Genomic DNA, 25,108 nt, shown 5'->3' on the forward strand with positions numbered 1-25,108 from the left:
GTAATGGGTATTACTTTTAACATATAATCTTTGATCATGGAAATGTGAGGCTGACAAAAGTAATTGTGGCATTGGTATGTATGAATTTAGTCTCCTTTTATAGTTCTTTCTATGACAGACCCTAAACAGAAGTGTGGCCTATGAAAACTTTTAGCCTACTTCGGTTGCATGTGTTTATTAGCTTATTGATCATGTTATGGATTAATTACAGAAAAACATAAATTTTAATCTTTTTGCCATTCTAGCCTGAGGAGGTCCACAGCAGTTAGTTTGTAACTAGTTAATGAAAACTCAGGTTACTGTTATTCTAAGAAAATTCAAGAAATCAAATCAGTAACTCAAAATTTTTGCTTTATTCCAAGGCCAAGTAAACCCATTCTGAATTCTTCACCCATTGCTGAACTTCTTGAGTATATTTAATTAAGAGGTGACTATAATTGAATTGTTCTTAAGAGTTTTACTAGATTATGAAATTTTAAGCTTAAAGTAGGCAATAATAAAGATATAAAATTAAAAGAAAAGGCAGGACGTGGTTTTTTTCTTAGGAACACCAGATTTTAGTTAAGGATATAGAGGCATCAGTTGCCTTTTATTTACCATTTAGGATGACGCAGTTGGAGGAGTTATTAAAGGGGCAGCCAAGACTGGAGAGGGCCTGAGAGGAGCAGGGCTGATCATATTGGTGTGTGGGTCCAAGATAAAACAGTCAGGTAACAGCGTTTTTGCCTCCTATGTTAATTGTAATTAACAGGCATACAGGGGATTGGATTTAAGGTGAAGAGATAGGGAAAATAGTGACTGGGTAGTAGTGGAAAGGACTAGGATGGGATCAAGGCAACGGAAGGCAGAAGTACTGAGTACAATGTTTTTTATTATTATTTTCCTGTAGTGTATCATTTTCCTTTGTGTATGTAACCATACACAAAGTTTCTGTTGGATTGTCATGGTGCTACAACTATGACAACCCCTGAGAGTGGCTTCTCTGGCTAACAGCAGGACTTGAACCATAGAACAAAGGGTCAGGCCTCTTCAGATTTACTGTTCATGTTGGGCAGAACACTTCCACAGGACCTGGAAGCCAGAGATCTTTGCAGTAGTGTGACCTGGTAGCTAACCTCTGTATCTGTCCTGTTGAACCGTGCATGGAGCCCAGCCCTGAAGCCAGGTACTGGATCACATGCTCCGTTTAGGTTGTCTAGGTTGGAAGGCTCTGATTTTTAACTTGGTTACGATGTGGGGTCTTAGGCTAACAGTGTTTCCTTCCTGCTGTCGCGTCATTGGACCCTCTTCTCCCAAGGTTTTTAGAAATTGTCCCCCATCCTGGGCTGACCCACAACTTCTAAAGTCCTACTCAGAGCCACGGCCATGGGGAATGGGGTCAAGGCCGAAGGGTTTAAATGACCAGATTCTGGTAGACTAGGTTGAATAGAGGAATATCCTATGTGTTATTGTCAGAGTATCTTGTTTCAACAGTCAAATTTCACCTGTAAATTTGTAGACAGTCTATTAATATTGTCTTCTTTTTCAGAACTTCTTTAAATCATGGACAAACAAAGTAAGTAGTTTTCTTTAAGTGTTTACTTTCTTCATAATGTTAAGTCTGTTTTTAATGTGTTATTTGTCATAATGTTTTATTCGGTTTCTGAAAGGATATAATTTGCTTTGTGTTTATGCTCCAGGATCCAAAGTCTAGTTTACTGTTTTGATTATAGAGTAGATGTATGCAAATATCCACTACCACTAATTTTCCCTTTAAGAATAAAAAAGCCATAGATAAACCTAAGAAATTTTAGGCTTATTGTGAAATACTCGTATAATTTATACTATATTCCATCCAGATCAGTTTTCTCTTTTCTATGTGTGTTTTATATACATAATGATTATTCAAATCATATTAATTAACAGATAATAAATTTAATGTCAGTCTGTTGTAATAAAATCCTCAGATACAACCCCGATATATATTTCATAACATATACACGTGAATAGATTTAAATCAATACCAATTATTATGTTCTGACTTTTTCTCTCTCAAGAAAATTCTAAATAAGATAGGTATTGACCAAGTATGTAATAAAAGACTTTGTCTTTCTCAGAGATCCTGAAGAGAAAAACAATACATATCGGGGAAAATATGAAAAACAAAGTCCTATTTTCTGAAGGATTTATATTCTCTGTTTTTCTTTGTTTAGATGGCCACAGAGATGTTTCTCTCTCACCGCAGTGTCAGCCTTGCTAGATACCTCACATACTTTTTAGGACCAGAAACATCGGCTGTCTTTCATGAAGTTTCATGTCTTCTCTTAATGTTTGCTATATTAATTGAATTTTATTTACAAAACTCAAAGCTTTTTAAATGTAAATTTGTATAGTATTAAACTGTTTTATTTGCTACAAGCTTTAGGATGCTTCACATCACTTTAGAAAAGATTCCTTTGGCTACGGTCACCTTTTAACTCTTCAGCATCATGTATATAATGGTGTGTGTGTGTGTGTGAGCATAAATAGAAATAAATAAAATGTATGTATATATGTAAATATACATATATAGAGAAGTAAAAGTAAAATAGCTTTAAGGCAATGTGATTTTTGTAAGTTATTTCAAGTTGCATTTCACACATGCAGAAACCCATCCATAATTCGTATACTCTTTGGTCTACTTGACCCCTTGCCCATTCACTTATTTTCTCTTTGTATGAATTTCCCTGAATTCCTAAAACCAGGATCATTGCTCTGGTACCAAAACTCCAGAGATTATGAGCTCTTAATTTCTTGAATCTGTCAGCTCCTGTATATGTGTGTGTATTTGTTCAAACAACGGTACTGTTAAGAGATACCAAAATACGACGTATCAATTCAGGGTAGGTCTTTAAGTCTGACTTGCAGTGTGTTTCCTTGAGATCTGTTGAGTCTGATCTTGTAGTTTCCAGCTTGGGTTGGGAGTGGGGGCCGTGAGCAGAGCCTTGAGAGCTAGAGAACTAGGAGCTAGGCCACGACCTGAAGACCAGAAACAGAAGGGAATGGCTGGGATGAAATGACTTGTGGCATTTCAGAGATCTGTGGTAATTCGGGGTATGTCGCAGTGTCTGTTCAGAGAACAGCGCTGATTGAAGTAGAGGATTCTCTGTTGCCTGAATGTGCAGAGTCTCCATGGACTCCATTCTGCTGAAGTTATTATGAAGCTAAGTGAATGGAGGAGAAAGGGGGCCCACAATTCAGCCTTCCTGCTGAAACCACATGTCGAGTGGTCTTTGAAGGCTCTTGATAGAGAAATATATAGAAAATGTATCAGATTGAAAGTTTCACCAACATTTTCTTCTGTATTGATGCCATGTCCCCTTGATTCCAAAAGAAATTATTTTGAATCTACAGTTAGTAAGCCATAAGGAAAGAGAAGAGAACACAGTATAAGTGTAATGTTCACTACACCATAAGTTCCGTGGAGGCAGAGCCAGTGTAGCCCCAAAGCCTAACTCAGAAGTGACAGAGGAGAATCTCAGTAAATATGTATTGTCTGGCTGGAGTGACTGCTAACTGAGTGATTGGAGAAACACAAATGTGAAGACTAGGGGAGTGAACCATTTGCACATGTATTAAGATTATTCATCCCACACTGATTAGCAGATAAAGTTTAATATGTTAGTTTATAGTAATTGTCAGTTATGATTTTTGTAGGTCAAAATTAGTCAAATATTGGGAATTTCCTGTGTTTCAACCTGATTGGAGTAGTTCTAGAGTAAGCATAAAAAGGATATTTAAATACTGAAATGTATGCACTATTTTAACTATTTAAAAAATAATTCATATAGCAATGATTATAGATATCTTTGTAATCATCCATAATCATCCTTCCACTACCATCCTCATCTCCAACTAGTTTCATTTATCTCCTTCACAGTGTATATGTTGTTTGAAAACAATCTTTTTTTCCTGGTACTAACAAAATCATAGTGTGGAAGTGAATGCTCATTGGGCATATCTGAAAACTAGAAATTCAGCCCTAGGAACTCTGCTGCCTCATTTATCCGAAAGAGAGTTTATTTGAAACAGGATTCTACTGCAGAATAACTCTGATGACAGGCGGAGCTTTTGTTAAGTGAAGACTTTACTCTGTCTATTTCAATACAGCATAAGAGCATGCAGATTAAAGTTATCTAAGGACAATGCATTTTTCTTTCTATATATTTCCTTATATGTGTTTCCTTCTCATTGAATTGCAGATGTGCCAGAAACAAATTTACCAGCTGGGCATCTCCCTCAATATCCCTCAGCAGCATTCCAAGGTAAAACATTTGTTTAAAGAATAAAAAACCAAAATCAATTATTGATATTCTCCAAAGAGCATCTGTCTGTCTGTCTCTGTGTGTACTTATTTTAGTAGGGCCTTTTATTAAAAGTGCAATAATGAAATTGCCAGCCTAATGGTTCTTGATTTTCTTAACTATGTATTACCATAAATGTAACTTTTATTTATACAGGATAGTAAACATGTAGAGTTCATAAAAACAATAGAGAGTTTACATTTAGCAAATGAAATATAAGGTTGCACATAAATTAAACCCTAGAATACACGTATTAAATAAAATATTTTATTGATTCTCCATCTGTTCTGAATGTTGTGATCATGTAATGACAGTTAGGAGATTTATCCCTGGGTGTTTTCAGTCACGTGTTAGCTGAGGTTAATTGTGTCAGTGAGAGTCACCAAAAAGAGACAACCGCTTAACCCTGGCAGCTGTCAGCAGTAGAAATGTAGCTACCCGGGGAGGATTCTCATTTTCATCTGGTGACATATATGAGCTTTACTTCTGTATACATGCTGAATCATGCCTTGCATTTCTAAGAAAAATAATCACTACATACCGGGAGGACATTTTTTCCTTTGAACCAAAGCATAGAGGACTCCAGAGATTTTCATTTAGACAAATAGAGTTATCAAAATTACTAGAACTTTACTAAGTGGCAAAGTTCATGGTGCACCCAGATTTGTAAGTAGGCGGGCTACCCACATCTTGAGAGACCATCCTGGGGACTTAGGATCAAAAGGAATCAGGTTTGGGCAGAAGAGTGTAGGCATTTTGCATTCTACTCTGAGCAGACAAATCTGCTTGGGAGCTGAATGGCTGGTTTAATTGTCTAGCCAGAAGCCACCCGGTGGGGCCTGGATCTCATCCAGATGTTTGCAGTGAAAAGAATGTGAGCTAGAAAAACTCCAAGGCTCTAAGCTGATAGTTCTCAAGGGTGCCTGCCCTTAAGTATTATGTGGAAGCTCTTAAAAACGCTCGCACCGGCACACTGTCCCAGGACACTTAAAGCAGCAGCTCAGGCAGCGGGACCCAGGGATTGTTCATTTTTTAATTCGCCACATGATGCTAATGTGCAACCAGGCCCAGAACCGCTGCTCTACGTTCTTATAGGGTTGGCATTTGGAGAATTATTAGCAAGTCTATAATATTCACCCAAGGCACTTGGAGAATTATTTAATCCACCCATAGCTAATTAACAGTAGGTGATACATAATTAAATTTGGTTATAATCAGACTTGAGAGTTTGTGAGAAAAATAGCTCAACTGTCTATCTCAAGTCCAAGGCCACATATAGCATAGGTCTTTATATGACAATGATGCTAACAATAGTGATGGCTTCAGATTGAGAGCACTTTGTGTAATGTGGATTAACTCATTTAATTCTCAGACACTCTTCTGGATAAATACTATTAATTATCCCCATTATGCAAGTGAGAAAACAGGTGTAGAGAGGCCAGATCAAGCTCTAAATTCTGACTTCTGTACTTAATAGTTGCATAGTGGTTTTAAACAAGTTGCTGTACCTCCAAGCCTCAGTTCTTATCTATAAAATGGGGGTAATATTATCCAGTTCAGGTTGGTTTAGAGACTAAATGAGAGTATATGTAAAACACCTAGCACAATGCTTTACCAATAATAAATGACAAATATTTGCTATTATATTAATAATATGTTACATCAATTGGGCTTTACATAAATGAAAATATTATCCAAATTTCAGGTAATTCTATATGCTTAATCCATTGATTTGGGAAATAATCAACTATCCTCTCTATCAAAGAGTCTTGAGAAGATTAAAATAATGCTATTAATGTAACCAATGAACTCAGATATCCTCATCCCCACTGGCTTGCCTGTGGTCTGATCTCTGCACTGTAGCCCGTGATCTTTAAAAATGCAAATCTCTCCATATTACAGACAGTATTCAGTGGGTACATCACTGGCTTCCCTTTGCTTTTCGGATAAAGGCCAAAATGTTTAATTTGATCCACCAGACCCAAGGGGCTCCCCTGCCTTCTCTTTAACTGCCTCTTAAGCCTGGCTCTCTACTGTTCAGGTAGACTGGCCTGTTTTCAGATTTTTTAAGGCCCTATGCTTGTCACTATCCCACGGCTTCTCTCTGAAATGTTCTTTCTATGCCGCTGGCCTCCTCAACTCCTTTGTATCCTTTAGGTCTCAGTTGAAAGGTGGTCCTCAGTAAAGCTGCCCCAACTCCTTCCCTTTCTCTCTCCACATCCAAACACCTTCCTCTGGCATATGTAGTCCTGAAACCCTGGTCCCTTCCTTGCCATCACTGGTCTCCGATTCTACTTAATCACTTCATCACACTGCTGTTACCCCTCCCTGGAGTAAGGGATAAAGTCTAAAGTTCTCTCTGACATTAGGCAGGGAGGGCAGGGATTGCATCTGCATTTCTCATTTTAAATCCCAGTGCTCGGCACTCCTAAAGACTGTGTAAGATATAAATCAGATCGTGGCACTCACTTTTCTCCTTCAAATCCTCTGAGGCCTGTCAATCATACTTGGAATAAAACCCAAGCTCCCTATTAACGGGCTCCCTAGATGAACTGCTCCTGTGTCTTTACCGACAGCCGTTGCTGTTCTTCCTCTCCCTGTTGGTGTCCCTCTCTTTCTCAGACATGCCAAATTCATTCCGAAAGTCAAGGATTTTGCATTTGGGTTTCCTTCCTCCTGGAACATTTCCCACCAGATCTTCACACAGAGTTTTTCCCTTCTCATCTTTGAGGTCTCCACATAAATTTTGTCTATCCAAAGTAACCGCGTGATACCTTGCCCTCTCTCCCGTGTATTTTCTCCGTCAGATTAATCTGAAATCTTTTTTTAAAAATTTATTTTCTGTCTCCCAGAAGTTGCCTGTAAGCTCCCTGAGAGCAGGTTGCCTTGTTGATAACTGTCTCCTTTGATTCTGGAACAGAGCCAGTTACGTCAGAGATCATCTGTAAATATTTATTCATTTTAATAAGGAATGAATTATAAAAGCTATATTTAAAAGACATTGAGGTTTAGTGTCTTTTGTAAGTCTTACTTTTTAATGATGTATGTATTTTTGTCATCAGTGTTTCATTAAAAGTATTTCTAAATTGCCATTCTAGGTATTAAATTTTGCATGGCCTTTACTATTAAAATATTATGAAACACAGTCTTTTGAAACTGTATTCCATTCCTATAGAATTACTACTCTGTGGACTGTTCTTTTAAGCTTATGAAGCTTCGTTGTAATCACAAATTCACGTGGAATACAGTATACACTTGTTAAATTTCTTTCTCTACTGTGCTTATTAAATACTAAGGACAATTTTTCCCAATATAACTTTTTACCTTCCTTGGTTCTCAAATTGCATTGTCCCATCCAGAGAGCTGAAGGTGCTAAATTGTGAAATTTAAATTTGTAACCTAAGTATTGTAATGGAATTTTTTTTTGTTTTTCACGTAGAGGGTCTTAGGAATGGAATAAACTATGGATTAGAACTTCAGGCAAACTGTTAACCCAGAGCAGTATCTGGACAGGACTGGAAGGAGTGACATGCTTTTACCTCTACACCAGGGTTTCTCAACAGCTGCACTATGATATTTTGGGATGGATAAATTCTTTTTGTCCAGGCTGCTGTTCTCGTCATTTTAGGATAGTTAGCAGCATCCACGGCCACTATCCACCAGATGCCAGAATCACACTCCGCTGCAGTTATGACAGCCACAAATGTCTCCAGACCTTGCCAAATATGCCTCGAGGGGGCGAAACCACCCCCAGTTCTATACAAAACAGAGATGTCATTTGTTAGAATTCCAGAATTATCATTTTTTACGGAGTGCTTCCGTCCTAGAAATGCTGGCTCAAAGCCGTTATTTTAGGCCTTCTCCTCAATGTCATCTCTCTTTTCCATGAAAGCATTCCAGAATCTTTATGTAGGTGACTCTAAATCATTGTTGATTTTCTTTCGCTTTCTTAGATTTTAAGCATATTTTTATCTGAGTTTTGAATGATAAGGTTAAGGTTGTGGCCCAACTCTATACACAGCCCAAAACCTTCAAAATATAAGTGGATATTAAAACCACAGATAGTTCATTGAAAAATTGCTGAAAGATAAAAACACAAACTTTAAGTTTCATAAAAACAGGATTTCTGAGCTGAAGTTTTACCTTGTAGGTAACTAGGGTAATCCTAAAAGAGTTGATGTGTCCATTTTTCTGTGCAGTTACAAATTATTTCACTTGTTCCTATTTTAGGACCTCCAGGAAATACTGGGTACCCTGGCCCCCAGGCTGGCTATCCCGGCCCCCAGGCTGGCTATCCCGGCCCCCAGGCTGGCTTCCCTGGCCCCCAGGCTGGCTACTCAGTCCCCCCAGCTGATTATCCAGGTGCTGGCCCAGGGGGCTTTGCTGCCCATCAGCAGCCGGTGTACAATCAGCCAGGTAGACCTGCAGGGATACCATGGATGCCAACACCACCACCTCCATCAAACTGTCCACCTGGGTTGGAATATTTAAGTCAGGTAATTTCAAACACACAAAACAGTCATAAAAAAATAAAACTGTGCTTCCAGTTTACTTAATGAGATTAACAAATGACTAATCGACAAAAGTCCAAAATGGTAAAACAACATTTTTTGCTAACAAATTACTCTCATTCTTCTAGGTCTAGGTTTAGTTTTAAAGCAAAATATGAATGTCTTAGAAAATTGTGGTTTCTGGGATCTTGAACATAATCTGTCATAATAGCCAATAGCAAACCTTTATTAAGCACTATTTTCCAGCCTTTGTTCTTAAGTATAATACATGTATTAACTAATTTAATCCTTTTAGAAACTCTGTGATATAGATGCTATAATTATCACCATTTTACAGAAGAGGAAACTGAGGTTCAGAGAAGTTACATAATTTGCTCAGCATCAAAACGCTAAGGAAGTGGGAATAGCTTTTTACTTCTGGAATCTTGGTTCTGGATCCTGTGCTCTTTATTTCCTAGGAGTTTAATCCCTAGGAGTTAAGAACCTAGGAGTTGTAAAGAAACATCAAACTCAATTTAGTGTTGAGTTTCAATAAGGGTACCACAAGAGGAATTAATATTTTGTGTATAATGTGACTCACTTTTTTATTATCATTAATAGAATTACATTTTTATGATGCTTTAATTCTTTAAAGACCGAATTTTATTAATGCTAACAATAAGGAAAAACATCCTGGATTTTAATGTACCACATATGAGGTTTCATCTTTGTTTGGTGTTAGAAATCTGGTAGGTAATGTAGGAATATGAAATTCTGTGTGTCTAATCTATAAATAAATAAACGGATATTCCTATGATACTCAACTAGTTTTCAGTAAATGTCTTGTTTCTCTTGCACTCTCTGCATTAATTTAACTTCCCACAAAGCACTTGGGCAGCATATAATATAAGAACTTTTAGTAGTTTATTAATTCTCCAAGAAATACCCTAAAGAGAATTTTTTTTTTAATTAAGGCCTTACAAAGTATGTGGGGGAAGTTATTACCTACTACAAATGATAATATCAAGTATAATTAAAAAGAAAATTTTTATATTTATAGAAAAAAACTCTTTAAATGAATGAAAAGGTCTTAATATTTTTTAAGCCTTTTCTAGAAGGAACTTTTTTTTCTAATTTTTGTAGGGATTCCAGTGTAAGTCAATTTTATTTGACCTGAATTTGCCCACATTAATAGTGAACACATTCAATAGATATCTTTTAAATTAAAAATATATTAACTTTAGTTATACCTAGTAGTAATATAAACTATTATTAAATATTGATAGTTGATTATATTCATTCTTTAAAATATAAAAACAATGATGTTAATTTGGTTGGCTTAAAAACGAGATATATACTTACAGATTAATTTTCTTTTTACTGTAATAGATAGATCAGATACTGATTCATCAGCAAATTGAGCTTCTGGAAGGTAAGTATTCATCGTATTGATCGTATTTCTAGAAAGAGAGGACGTTTATGCAGATAAAGGCGTATCAACCACCACCAATAGAACACTCTCACTACTGTGAAATGGTTAAACCTGGTTACTTACAAACATTTCTCTTCATGCTAATGAAGTAATGATTATCAGCAGCTCCTTTCTTGAAATGAGGAGTCAAGTGGTAAAATACTGTTATGCTGGGCATCTGTCCTCCTGATGCAGACCCTAACTTAGAAGGAAACCAATCAAAACTACTTTTGCTCCCCTTTCTCTCTAGAAATCACTTCCTAAGTTCCATCACTTCAGCTGCCTTTTCCCCCAGTTTGTGATCACCTTGAGATTGTCGCAGAGTCACACACAATAGTTCCGTTACCTTAGTACATTTCCAAAGTAAATAAATGTTTTGAATTTGGATGGATATGTTTTGGAAAATCATATTCCTGCCCACAGTTTCTCTTGGGAGCTCAGATGAACCCTATAACCCTTTTGTTCTGTGGGCTGAGGAGTATGCCCCTGGATGCAGGGCCACTGCAGTGTTGGGGGATGTGGACCAGCAGGCCTTGCAGCCTGGCTTCCTAGAACAGCTATCCTGCTCGTGTGAATGGGGCCTGACTCCAGCAAATGTCTCCTTGGGCCCAGCGCTCCTCAGGTGCAAGATAAACTTAGGAAGCCATTAGATGTTTCAAGAGTCCTGCAAAGAGAAAGAGAAGCTGGATAGATTCATGAACCATAGTGTCTTCCTTCTAGATACAGAGTTGAGTGAAACCTTTGCTCCTTTTTAGAATATATCTGTTAGGTCCTTTACCTCTCTGCAAAGTTCCTTTCCATTGGTAGAAATTATAACATGAATTTTACTAGTATAATAATAGATTTGGTTAGAATATACAATTGTTGCCTATTACATTTAGATTACTTATAATGTACATTGTTAGATATTTATAATTTCTCACTTTTGTTTGTTTATACTGTTTTCTCTGGAAAGGAGCTCTTTGTTGTTTGATAATTTGCATTCTGAATTTTTTTAAGTGTTTTATTCTAAGGAATTTATTTTTGAGATTATAAAACCCCAAAAGCCAAACACTATACATTATACACACATGTACTCCAAAGTACATATTTATAGTTTTTAGATTTATAAGTTTTATATATATTTGTGAGATATATATGTATTAGTCATGAAATATAAAGTAAGTTCCAAATTTAGTAGTTACTAAATCTCCAGTTTTTTTTAAAGGGATGTCTTTAATTGTTTTCATTTTGTCTCAAATTGAAAGTTTATATTTTAACATTATGAGTCATATAAAGAGATGAAGATTACTCAGTTTTTTAGCCTCTGAGAGTATGACAAGCACTTATAACTTTCCTAATTCAAAACTTAATAGACCATAAAGACATAGCCATAGAATTCATTTTTCTAATTTTTTTTCATTTTTTAAGTAACTAGAAGGAAACTTAGAGATTGTATAAGCCCATCTATCTCATTTTACAGGTAAACAAGCTGAAGATTTTTGAGATTGCGCTACTTAATGAAACAATTAGAAAATAGATCCCATTCGTGAATCAGTTTAATTTTTCTCTTAGGAAACAGTTGACTGGCAGGTGTTGAGGTCAAGGGCGGTTCTTATAAAGGCAGAGCCCAGGCCTGTCTGAGTCAGAGGAAGACACTTGGGGGAGGTCATGATGATGGAATTAGTGAGGGACATCTCTATCTGACTAAAAGTCCATCCACACAGATATTAGGGGAGTGGGTTTTGTCTCCATGTATTTCTTTTAATCACTCCTTATTTTGGTGGCTTCTGACTTCCTGTAACCCGAGTTAATGAGAGCTGTGGACAAGTGGAACCATTAATTGCTCCTTCCTGGCTCAAGTCAGGAGAGGTTTCCAACGTGTGGTTCAATGTGGGAAGCCCTGTGGTAAGAAATGACAGGGTGTCAGCATTTAGCACTGCTCTGCTTTCCCATGGAGAGCTAACCCCTCCAAGGTACAGAGCTCACCTAGGATGCCAGTGGTCCAGATGTTCTGAGCTGCAGCCTCGGTTGCCGAGCACCTTTCCCCGATGTCTAATACCATCTCCCCCTCCTGAACAACTGCTGCTGAGCTCAACAAGGGTGCCCTGGGCCACTGTGATGTTCTAATCCACCTTCCACTTTCACTCTCTCCGTCTTCACATTGAGAGTTAGTAAGGAAAGTACATCACCTTCCCTCAAACACGGTGCAAAAAGATAAGCCATGAATATGGTATATAAAATAAAATCTCAAACCAGTTTATGGCTGTAATATTTCATAAAGCATAAACACAGCAAATCATCCTGTATTCTCCTCCCTGATTAAATATATGAAAATAATACCAAGGTGGTGGACGTTTTCTGCATACACCTAGCATGGCTGTGACCCACTGCAGCATTGTACCGTCCTTCGGCAGCCGAGTCTCCCTTTCTGACACATGCCTACAGAATTAGGAAGACAGGAGTTTTCTTTTCCAGGTCTCACACAGGACTCCTAATTTCTCTGTGCCTTAATACCTCCTTTCCTTCTTTCCCTTTGCCTTTTTTTCTCTGTCTGAATTATCTCTAAACACTTCACCCTTCCTTTCTTTTGTGTTACTTGAAGTATCAACTAAAAATGGTGTAACTAGATATTATAGTATCTTAGGATAGACTCAATATTCTTATAACATAATGGTCATAATGATTCCCTCTTTTCTGTTTTTAGTCTTAACAGGTTTTGAAACTAATAACAAATACGAAATTAAGAACAGCTTCGGACAGAGGATTTACTTCGCAAAGGAAGACACCGATTGCTGTACCCGATATTGTTGTGGGGCTTCTCGACCTTTTAACCTGAAGATTCTTGATAATATTGGCCAAGAGGTCATAACTATGCAGAGACCACTAAGGTGTAGCAGCTGTTGTTTCCCCTGCTGCCTTCAGGAGGTCAGTGAGCAATTAGAAGGGGACTTTGTAAGTGGTTCAGCAAGAATTTTTATCCTTTTATTGAACCTGTATCATCAGTGATACTTAAAGGAAAATTGGTCCGCAAACTATTAGTTTATGCTTGAGAGTAAATTGTGCAGGAAAAAGAGCAGGTGTAAATCAGTGAGCAGTTAGCCCCATCTCCCTGAGTAGTGTGTCTCGTGGGACTGAGCATCCGCTCAGAGACCAGACTTCTTGATCTTTGGGGAGAGCTGGGAAGGTGGGGCCCCTTGGTCAAATCCTTTAGCTGAAATGACTATGAGAGGCCTGACAAAGCCAGAGCAGGGGCACCATAGAGAATATCCTAGAATACCATCCCAGGAACAAGTGGACAGAAGAATGAGGAAAAGAACAGATGTGTTCATCTCACAATTTTGGCCAATCTACTAAGGAACAAACCTAGGAGGAGCCCCCTCTGAAAAATCTCAACTCCTGTGTTTTTCATTTTTCCATTTAAAATAATTAATATATTTGAGTCCCCTGTAAGAGGTATACACTAGTGCGAGTACCGTTAGCTCCATAAACACCAGCTGTCTCTTTCATATTACTTGACAGCCCACTGATAGAGAATGTGGATCTCGGGGGAGATGCCAGGGCACAGAGAGTTTATAGGAAAGTTGGCCTTTGCCTATAGCCCCATTGGTGTGAGACCAGCCCTGCCTGGGTCACTCAGTCATTCCATATAGGTAGTTATGAGAGCAAGATACAAAGATACAAGCACATAGATATTTGAAGTCTAATGTTGCACTTATTTTAAAAAGATAACTAAAATTGATACTGAATTATTTTGTTTTCCATGTCATTTAGGTTAGGAATAATAATATCTAGCCATAGGAATATCTGAGGAAAAACTGGGAATTTGGTGGAATGTGCTCTACAATATAAAGCGCACGTTAACATGCCTTATACTATTTGATGGTACACAGTGGACCTAGGAAGTCCTCGTGTACAGATGAGCTCACTGAGGCCTTCTCAAGGTGCCCAGCTCAGGAGCAGAGCCCAGATTCCAGGCCCCGTTTACTTTCTGTGATAGCACCGTTACCACTCATCTTTGAAAACTGCACTACTGATCAGAGCTGCATTCAAACATCTAAGCCACTGCTTTTAAAGGAGTTTAAGAAAAGAGCTCCCTAATAATTTAAACATTTTTCATAAGTATGGAAATTAAAAAGCATGAGGCCAGTAGAGCAGAGCGTTAGAGTGGAGACTCTGCATGCGGCCTGCCTGAGTTTGTGTCTCATCTTTTCCACTTTGTAGCTGGGGAATCTAATACAACTTAATTAACCTCTCTGTTCCTCACTTACTTCCTCTATAAATAGGGATAATAGTACCAACCTGGTAGGGGTGTGTTATGAATTAAGTGGTGCTTAGAACAGTGTCTGACACAGAAAGTGTTCAACACTTAAAAAGTGTTCAATAAGTGAGTTACTTTTAGACATTATTATGATGATGATTTATATATATATATCTTTTTGCTTTTATAGCTAGAAGTCCACGCTCCTCCTGGTGTACCAATAGGTTATGTTACGCAGATATGGCACCCCTGCCTGCCAAAGTTTACAGTTCAAAATGAGAGGAGGGAGGATGTACTCAAAATTATTGGTCCATGTCTTGTGTGCAGCTGTTGTGCAGATATTGATTTTGAGGTAAGAGATGTGATAGTGTTTATAGGTTTTGCCTTCCTAACATAAGAATAATGTAACTTGGGAGGATGTTACAAACATATTAAATAACTATGTGTATCCTGATCTGTCAGGAGGAAGGTAATGCGCTCGTATATTTAACTTCAGTCGGAGAGGTGGTTATTGCTCTCATCAGCATCCATGTTGGTTATGCCAAATGGAAAAAAGAGAAGCAGAGTCTTGTAGTCAACAAATATAAGCAAAACATCGAACATTTAAACATGGTGGTTTCTGTGCATTATCCATGTAAAGTAAGGCATGAGGCTTGTCGTCTGAATCTGATTGCTGGAGCACGTGGATCCTTCCTGGTCCGCAGCACAGGGGGCCAGCTCTCCGTCCTCTTCAGGGGGTCTGACACCTTTCAGTTCCTACAAGAGGCCCAGTTATGCAAAGAGAGTTTTCAGGAAGATAGTGTAAGACCTACTACCCAATGATGCTTCTCTAAGGACTCTCCTTTACCCTTGTATTAAATTCCATCATTAGAAACCATGACATAGCTGTGTGTTTACTACAGGGAGGAATTCCATTACAGCAGTTTTCCAACAGGTGGGCCAGCCTTATAGCCCAAGTTATTTAGTTGAAAATGTTTAAAAATAAGGATATTTCATAACTTAATCTTGATTTTCTCATTCCATTGGACAATCAGGAAATCTGGTAAATTGAGCCCACATTTCCATAGACAGGGCACGAGCAAGCTGAACCTGAGTCGTGCTGCCCCCTTGTGGTAAGATGTGGGAACTCTGCCACTGTCCCTTGACTTCCTAAGGTTTTTCACTATCTAGCTTCATTCTTTTACATGGTCTGCCTGGCTTCTCTAGTCATATGATTTTCAATTCCTCTGTTAGACCCTGGTTATATAAAAATGAATCCTTCCCTTCATTGACTTCAGAGTCTCATGAGGGAGAAGCAATTGTAAGAAAACACGTGTGATATAATAGAGATGTTATAAAGACTCTGATAAAGAGATATGCATAGTGTGTGGTAGGGGCGATGTATACCATGTATGTGTAAAGACTTTGTAGGTTTATGTATAATGATAGTTATCTATGTAGGGGTTATCATTCCTGTCAAAGATCTGGAGTGGTGGAAATGTAATTGTTCTTTCAGGGAATATTAACAGAAGTTTGGCTGACATATAGTTTATTTGTGGAAAATAAGTGAAAATACTGATGAAGCAAGTCAGACTGGATTGTGAAGCTCTTATATTTAATGCTAAGGAATTTAGACATCATCCAGCAACCCTTCTCAGTGGATGCCTTAAAGCATCCATTGTATGTAATGAGTTAACTTCGCTCTTGTGTACCTAGAATGGTGTTAACTCGGTAACATCTTTGAAGGAATTGAGGTTAGTCTCTTGAATCATTTTCTGTAAGCTAGATAATAGAATATTTGAAAGCAGAAATTATGAATATGAGGGACCATTACGGAGCTTGAACTCCATTTGAGTGTCAATGGGCATAGCAACTTGGTGTAGAAACCAAGAGTTTCTACAGTCATTCTAAAGGAAGGAATAATTCAAGAGGTATTTAATAAGTGTACTGAGTGGAACTGATTCATGGATTTATGTCAGTTAAGGATTAAAGCAAATTTGGAGATGATTCTGATGTCTAATGTTTGAGAAGCTGAATGAATAATGATGCCATAGGCCAAATTAAGAATCTTAGAGAAACAGTTGATTTGTGGGAAGCTAATGATTTGTATTTGAGTCATGTTTAATTTTAGGTATGTAGAGGAAAAGGTTAGGGAGTTTTCAGCATACAGATGTTAGTTGAAGCCATGAGAAGATTATCCCAAGGGTGAGGAGAAGGAAAACAAGTAGACTTCCTAGCCTGTGGAGATGATAAGGGAATCTGTCTCCTTCCAGGACTCTTGGTAGGGGGTAAAAATATGCCTATATGAAACTGATATCCCCCCAGTCCAGCCCCATCTATGCGTTTGATGTCTGATTTCATACCACTGTTAGGTTCAGGAATCTCAAAACATAGAAATTATCCCGAGTGGGCTACAGATGGCAAAATACAATGCTAAAGCACACTAGAAGGAGGTTGATCACCTAGGGCACCCCCTTTCTCATAGAAAAAGGCTATCTTCACATGAGCAGATTCAAAAATTACATAATGCTCTAGAAACTAATTTACCAAGAACAAACTCCATACAATAGAACAGTTTGCAATCAATCATACAAGAAATACCTAAATAAACATTAAAGAGACAAAAGATAAAACAAAAACTGTCATAAGGGAAGAATGAGACTAATAATAAATGACAGGAAGATTTGAAAACAGGCCAGAAGTGAGGAACAGTCATTGGTAAAACCTCATTGGAAAGGTAGAGCTGCAAAGAAGATACAGGTGAAGAGAGAACTAGTGAACTGATGATCCATATGAGGAAAATAAAGTGGAAGGGCGGAAAAGACATAAATTTGAAGGAACAAAAAAAAAAATTGAAGGGATGTGGAAGCTATAATAAACTACTCGTGCATTTGCCAAAGAGGAGTTACAGAAAAAGAGAGGACAGAGAATGTGCTGAGATAATATTCAAAGAGATAAATTGCTAAGAATCTTGCAGACTTGATGCCATGGATCCTCAGATTCAGAAAGTGCAAGGAGTTCTGGGTAAGAAAAAGAAATGACACCTAGGTATGGCTTAAATTGCAAACTTCAAACTAAAAAAGGGAATCTGAAATCAGCAAGTGGGAGAGAGGAAAGGTTGTCTCTAATATGTTATTCCCTGACCATTAGGGATTGTGAACATTTTACTCTAGGCTTACTAGCTCCTTGTATTTGCTTTCTTTGAAGTGTCCATTCATAGCCATTGCCTGTTTTATCTATTGGGTTGTTTACTTTTTTCTTGTCAAGTTGTAAATGTAATTTATGTGTTGAAGACATTGACCCTGTATCTGTCCTCTGATTTGCAAATATTTTCCACAAGTCCACCCTTTCTTTGTTTGGGACTTTGTTTATGACATATATATCATATATATATCTATATATATATATCTGTGTGTATATATATATCTATACAAAGAGAGAAATTTTTAATTTTATATAGTCAAATATATCTATTTTAATAGCTTCTGGTTCTCCTGCCTTCATTACGAGGTTTCCCCAAACTTTATATTTTATCTACTCTTTTTACATTTAAATGTTTAACTCACCAGGAATTTTATGTGTACAAGATAGGATCAAGCTTTTTTCTTTCAGGTGACTAGACAGCTGTGTCATCACAATTTATTAAGTAAACTATTCATTCCTTGCTAAATTGAAATACCATACATTAAATTCCCTCAAGTAATGGGATCTATTTCTAGATTCTCTCCTCTGTTGCATTGATTTAACGATCTGTCCTTACAGCAATGCCATATGATTCAATTATGGTGACTTAATGATACATCCTATATCTAGTCGTAGCCAAATAGTCATTGTTATCCTTCTTTATCATATTTTCTTGCTATTATCAGATATTTTATTTTCTGTGAACATTAAGGTCATTTCATTCAATTTTTTTAGAAGTTAGAATCCAACTGGTATTGTATTAAATCTGTTATTTTTTTACGTTAACATATTTCTGATGCTAAACTTGTCTCATCCCAGAACCATTTTGTCTTTTTATTCATTCATCCCTAATTTTGTCTTCTTCATGAGACCAGATGGATTTATTCATATAGAACCTGTATCTTTTTTGATAAATTTATTCCTAAGTAACTTATAGGCATTATCACTATTAAGGAGAAATATTAATATTTTTAGGTACTTATTATTAATATTGAGAAAAGCTATTTATTTTTGTTTACCTATATCCAGTCATATGACTAGATTCTAGTATTAAGTTTAGAAAGCATTTTTGCTATATTTACTTGGTGTTTCTATGTATAAAATCACAGGACAAATGAAATTATTTTAGCTCTTCAAATGTTTATTTACCAGTTAGCTCATTTTCTTTTCCAGCCTACTTCTACAGCAAAACTGAATAACAATGTCAATTGTGGGAATACCTACCAAGTTTATGATTTCAATTGAAATAGCAGCAAATGTTTCATAATTTAGAAAAATATTGGCTGTTATTTTTCATAGTATTTTTATATTCTTATTTTACCTAGAGCAGGAATCAGCAAACCTTTTTATTTTTATAAGGAGTAAGAGAAAACATTTTAGACTTTATGGGCCATATAGTCATTGTTGCAACTATTCAACTCTGCCATTGTGGCAGGAAAGGAGTTATAAACAATACATAAATACTGGGTGCAACTGTGTCCTATTAAAACTTCTTACAAAAATGGGCGGCAGGCCAGATTTGGCCCATTGACCATTGTTTGCTGACCTCTGTCCTAGGTTTTTATTAAGAGCAGATACTTAACTTTCTAAAAGGCAGAGTATCACAGTTGTCATGAACATAGACGCTCTGGAGCAGGACGCCTGGGATTGAAATCCCTCCCCATAGCTGCTTGTCTGTGTGAACTTGGACAAATTACTTAACCTCTCTTTGCTTCAGTTTTTTCATATGAAAATTGTGTGTAATAATAGTACATATCTTATGAGAAAAAGCTTACCTACTACTTGTAAAGCACTTAAATGCCATGCATATACTAAATGTTATATAAATGCTTAATTAGTAAATAAATAAAATACCTTTCAGCATCTATAGATACACTCATATGTTTTGAATTATATGATTTTCTAGTATTTTACATTTTATTATAGTATAGTCTTTTGATGCTTATCTAGGTTCTATATGCTAATGTTGTATCTGGATTTTTTGCATTTATATTTATATTGTGAGATGAGCCTATAGATTTCTTTTTAGAATACCTCTATCAATTATTTTAATAAACGATTAAAATTTAAATTTAATAGTGATCTAATATCAGTTTATTATTTCCAGAAGTTGAAATCTTTTTATTATATAGATTTCCTGTTTTTAAAATATTATCTAGAATTTAGCTAAAAATGATCTAATCCTATTGACTTTTCAGTTGTAGATCCTTATTCACATTCCTGAACCTCTACGTAAAACAATTATATGTTCCACTTCTTACATAAATTTTGGTGAATTTTTAAATTTCATGCTGTAGGAATCAAAAAGAGGAAGTGTTACTACCTATTAAGTCTGGCGGTAGGATTATGGTGGCTGATGTGTTATCTTTTGTATATTTCATTTAAAAATATTTCAAAAATCAAAAATAACTAAATTGAAAAAAATGTAAGTTTTATTACCAGCTTCAAATGCTTAGATGACAGCTATTAGCAGATAAAACACTACGGCAGGCAAGAGGGAATTTGTATGTCTGTTTTTGCCACAATAGTGTTGCATAACGTATAACCCCTAAAGCTCAGTGGCTTAAAAAAAACAGGCATCTATTCTCATGCTGGTGGGTCTGCAGGGCAGCTGTGTCTCAGGGGATTTACCTAGGCTCAGCTGGATGGCTCTGATTTAGGCTGTAGGTTGGCCTCGGATCTGCTCCAGGTATGTTCATTTTGGAGCTGTAGCAACAGCAGCCACCTGGACCGTGCTTTTCTATTGGCTGATCCCTGGAGAGCAAGAGCCGGGCTAAACCACTGAGCCACGTCTAGGGCCTCTGCTCCTGTGACAGCAACTAACACCCCATTGGTCAAATAGGTCACATGGCCAGGCCTAGTTATCAATGTGTGGGGAACCCTGGGGCTACAGTGGGAGGGGGATTATTCGATGAACATAGTATCCCTGCTATCGCAGTTTTCATATTAGAGTTTATCTCAGATTTTTCAAGAATCCCTCCACCCACACCCAAATAAAATGAGTCAGCTGTTTTTAGTTTCCCACATTAATTTAGCTGGTTTCAACCTGAGGCAAGGGTGTTTCTACACATATGGTACCCTGTATACATTTGAAAAGGACACTTCTCTTCCTGGGTTGTACAAGGTTGTGTACATACCTTGCTGAGTGCGGACTGTGTTCAGCCCACTTGGTGAGGTGTGTTTGTCTGGCCACAGTCTGTTCAGCTCTTGATGATGGCCCTGGGCTATCGTCAGGCTGAGTTGTAAAGTTAGAAAAATTTACTTTGGAGCTCTGTTTTTCATACATCCTTCCTCTTGCTGAATACCCGCCTCCTGTTGTCCGGTCTCACCCCATCCCTTGATCTGGGGCATACCATCAAGTTACTTATTGGAGACTCGCCTTCACTCAAAACTGCCAGTCCTCTCTTAGCAGTTTACATTTTCCTATTGACAGTGGGTGGTAACGGGCCCTCCCATCACGTTAAACCCTCAGCCTGTGTAAACTCTCTGTGCTTCTCTTAAAGCAGAGGTCACGTGGGGGTTTATTTACTACTTTCCTGATGGCCTATAGAAATTTCATCAATGAAACATTTCATATTTGTATCTTTACTTGGTTAAATTTTGTTTTAGATAAATTCAACACATTTATTACTGTGTGTCAATGTAGAACAGAAAATGTTAAATATTTCAGCACAACTTCTTTCATATAAGATCTCTGTAGCAAAAAAACAGTTCTTTCCATGTGTCTATAAATAGATACGGGATTTTACATGCATCTGATGAATGATATAATGTTCGTAGTTAGGTATGGCACATAATTTTAATAGAGTATTTATTTCATTTTATTCCAACTTTGGAAGTAGTCTTATTATTGGTTTTCTAGAATTCTTTAAGACTGTCTTTTTTTTTTCAATTTAGGTTAAATCTCTTGATGAACAAAATGTGGTTGGCAAGATTACCAAGCAGTGGGGTGGTTTTGTGAGAGAGGCGTACACAGATGCCGATAACTTTGGGATCCAGTTCCCCTTAGACCTTGATGTGAAAGTGAAAGCTACGATGCTTGGCGCATGTTTCCTCATTGTAAGTCTATTCTTGTTAATCTGGAGTGTAGAGGGTTTCTCTGTTATCATTCTGAAATGATTCAGTAAATTATACATTTTTAAATGAGATTCTTCAATTTATAGGTTTTATTCAAAAGGGTCCCATTTAATCCTAGCTCTGAAATTCCATTTTCTCCTGAATCTCTGGATTCACAGGTGACTGGTTTCTCTCTGGATAGTCTATGCAGTTTCACATGGTAACAGAAGGACTTTATATGTTAAGGAGAGGCCCTGGTTTTTGGGGTTTTTATTAAAAAATTGAAATTGATTCTTTGGAGCAGACTTTGAGTCTGACTTACATGGAATAAGACGCAGTGAAACAAGCGATGTCCTGATTCATTATTAATTCATCTAATACAAGAGTGTAAACTGCAATAAGGGTATACATCCAATCAAGCCATTAAATGTCACTGTCAATTGAGAGGAAATACATGGGCTAGAGCAGTGATTCTGAACTGGTCTTCCCATTAAATCACCCAGGGAGCTTTTAAAAACCCCAAGTATCAGCCCATACTCCAGTTTAACTAAATCGGAAGCTCAGAATGAGAAGTTTGTGTAGCTCCGAAGGTAGTTCCATATGCAGCAATGCCCAGGACTCCTGGGAGGGAGCAGTGGTTTTCAACCATAGCTGCACAGTAGCAACAGCTGGGTAGCTCTCAAACTCCCTATGTCAAGATTGCACCAGATAGTGAATCAAAATCTCTGGAGATGGGGCTAAGCCTTTCAGGCTGTTTAGAGGGGTCGCGTGATTCCAACATGCAAGCAAGGTTTGGGGCCACTAGATGAGTACCTTAAACATTGACTTGGGGATGCAATCAGAAGAAACTAAAAAGTAAGAGAATTTACAGAAAAAGGATCTAGTTATTTCAACAAATAAGTGTCAGAAAAATAAAAAGGTAAAAATAAAATAAAAAGAGAGAGACCTAAGAGACATGGACTTAATGCAGTTTGTATACCATGTTTGGATGCTGATTTGAACAAACCGATATAAAAGGACATTTACAAGGCATTCAGGGAAATTGGAACATTGGCTGGCTATTTGATGATATTATTTAATTATTAAGTTTTTATTTTTAGATAGTATGATATTATGGTTATGTAAAAGAAAAACAGTCCATATTTTTTAGGGGCACATACTGAAATATTTTAGTATAAAATGGTATGAAATCACAAATTTGCTTTTAAATAATGGGGGTGAGGCCAGGGGGATCTAGGGGATGGAGTAATTGCTGAACCAAGATTATCAAGTTAATAATTATTGAAGTTGGGTGAGGGGTCATTGGGATTTTATTATGCTATTCTATTTAATTTGAGATAGGCTCAATATTTTCTATATAAAGTTTTAATCAGAACAATAGTTCTATTTAAAAATTGTGTTTTCAATGAGTGTTTATTTCACATGAAAAGTAAAATTTAATCTTAACCTTAGGGAACTGTTTAACCAAAGGTATATATATACTATAAGCAAAGATATGGTGTGTATAGGGAAGAGAGGGCCGTGTGGAGTGTTTGGATAGATGAGAAATGGGTTGGAGGTGGTGGTAGGGTAATTAGGAGATGACTATGGGGTAGACTGGGCTTCTTCTAGAGGACTTTTAAAGATGGAGCAACTTCTTGTAGACATTGGGAAGATATTGAAAATTGTTTAGTTAATCAGTTGGTTTTAAACTAGGTATAAAGAAAATAGTTATAAGTCCAAATTTTAGAAAGATAAACCCTGGTGACTGTGTGAGAAATGGATTGATGAGAGGTAAAAGGGCAGTAATGCAATTGCAAGTGAATGGTGACAAGGATTAAGTCATTTCTTTGTGAAGGGACAAAGGGAAAGATAGATGTGAGGGAAATAAAATCTGTGGGGTTGGACAGAAGTCACAGGGGAGAGGGTGTGGCTAGACACTGAGGGAGGGAGAGAAGCCCGGGAACACAATGGACCGGTGTGGAAGAAAAATCAGAAAACTGGGCCAAAAAATTCTACAATGCATTCTAACTCTAAGATGGCTGTCATTCTCCTGAAAAAATCTAAAAGTTGTACATGGAATTCCAGTCACAAGAAAAGTTATATTATTAGAGAAAGAGTATGAAAAGGTGAGGAAGAAAGATTGAAAGAGGAACATTCTGAGAGGCATGAGAAAAAGTGAAATTAGAGAAATTACCAGATGATTCATTAAATTCATCCACGTATCAGTAAGTGAATAGAATGTTAGGATTTAATTGCTTTAGAATAGAAACCCAAAGCTATCGATTTTTCCCCGATCAACTTACTAGTCAATTTTTCTTGTTTAGCAGATATATTGTTATGTTTCCTCAGATCCCTTAACATTTATGCATCTGAGACTTGATCTCTGTTTTTTTACTGAAAACTTATGTCTATATTTCTGTTTTTGTCTAGGACTTCATGTTTTTTGAAACCAGTGGACGCAACGAATAGAAGTCAGGAATGTGGTAGTGGATTAATGATAGTCTCCTCAGAAAACTTGAGGTCTTGTACATTGATTGGGACTATGTGGAAGAAAAACTCAGTGTTTTTTTTTCTTTATTGAAATGGCCTACAGCATGTTTGAGTTACACTGTGATGCCTGAAGCTCCAAGTATATGATTTCACTTTTCAAATTATAGAGTTTATTTTCTGTATTACTTATAAATGTTTTTATACATTTTCTTTTTCATTGTGTGTTTCAGAGAAAGGACACAGGAATTTTTACATTTAAACAGGAAATTTCTTATGATAAATTCCTTTCAACTATAGTGTCTGCTTTTTTAAAAATTTTTATAGCAAAATTAATTAAAGGCTTATTAGACTAATTTTACTATCAAATTATATATTATTTTGTAAATCTAGTTGCAATATATTTCATGTGTAACAACTAGTGTTATTTTGCAAATACTACATATTCAGATAAGTTAAAAATGAACATGATTTCAGTTACCTTTACAATTATGTTCAAATAATACTCAATATACATATTAGCAAAGAAAAGTAAAATGTGTGTTTGTTTTTTATTCAGCAAATCACACTATATTTAACTTCTCCTATAAGCTAATTTGCTACTATAAATAAAATTTTCATATTGACAAGACAATAAATTACCAATTTTGGATGGTTTTCAGTAAAAAAAGATATGATTCTATCCCAAAGAAGGACACATTTAAGACACTCACTGTAAAACTAGAGTATTGTTATTTACACGTGGAATGGTTAGCTCCTGTCTTCTATCTTTCATAGAACATGGTAGTTATGAGATCATGCAGGTGTTAATTAAATAGAACATATATATTCCATCAGAGTATAAACTTCAATAATGGTCTCTTAGATTTTTATACCAACAGTCAAATAACTGAACTAA

General features: G+C 36.7%; 1 protein-coding gene across 1 annotated transcript; it reads left to right on the forward strand.

Moving 5' to 3' along the window:
- On the forward strand, positions 1-24,734 carry LOC131411984 (phospholipid scramblase 1-like). Its single transcript, XM_058551288.1, has 9 exons — positions 1-427; positions 1,529-1,555; positions 4,221-4,283; positions 8,553-8,818; positions 10,202-10,244; positions 12,970-13,190; positions 14,714-14,875; positions 21,583-21,744; positions 24,154-24,734. Exons 2-9 carry the CDS (start codon positions 1,543-1,545, stop codon positions 24,190-24,192), a joined length of 969 nt encoding a protein of 322 aa, XP_058407271.1. The 5' UTR covers positions 1-427; positions 1,529-1,542; the 3' UTR covers positions 24,193-24,734.
- Positions 24,735-25,108: the final 374 nt, after the last annotated feature.

This window comes from Diceros bicornis, chromosome 2 (genome assembly GCF_020826845.1).
Source record: "Diceros bicornis minor isolate mBicDic1 chromosome 2, mDicBic1.mat.cur, whole genome shotgun sequence".
Classification (NCBI taxonomy): domain Eukaryota; kingdom Metazoa; phylum Chordata; class Mammalia; order Perissodactyla; family Rhinocerotidae; genus Diceros; species Diceros bicornis.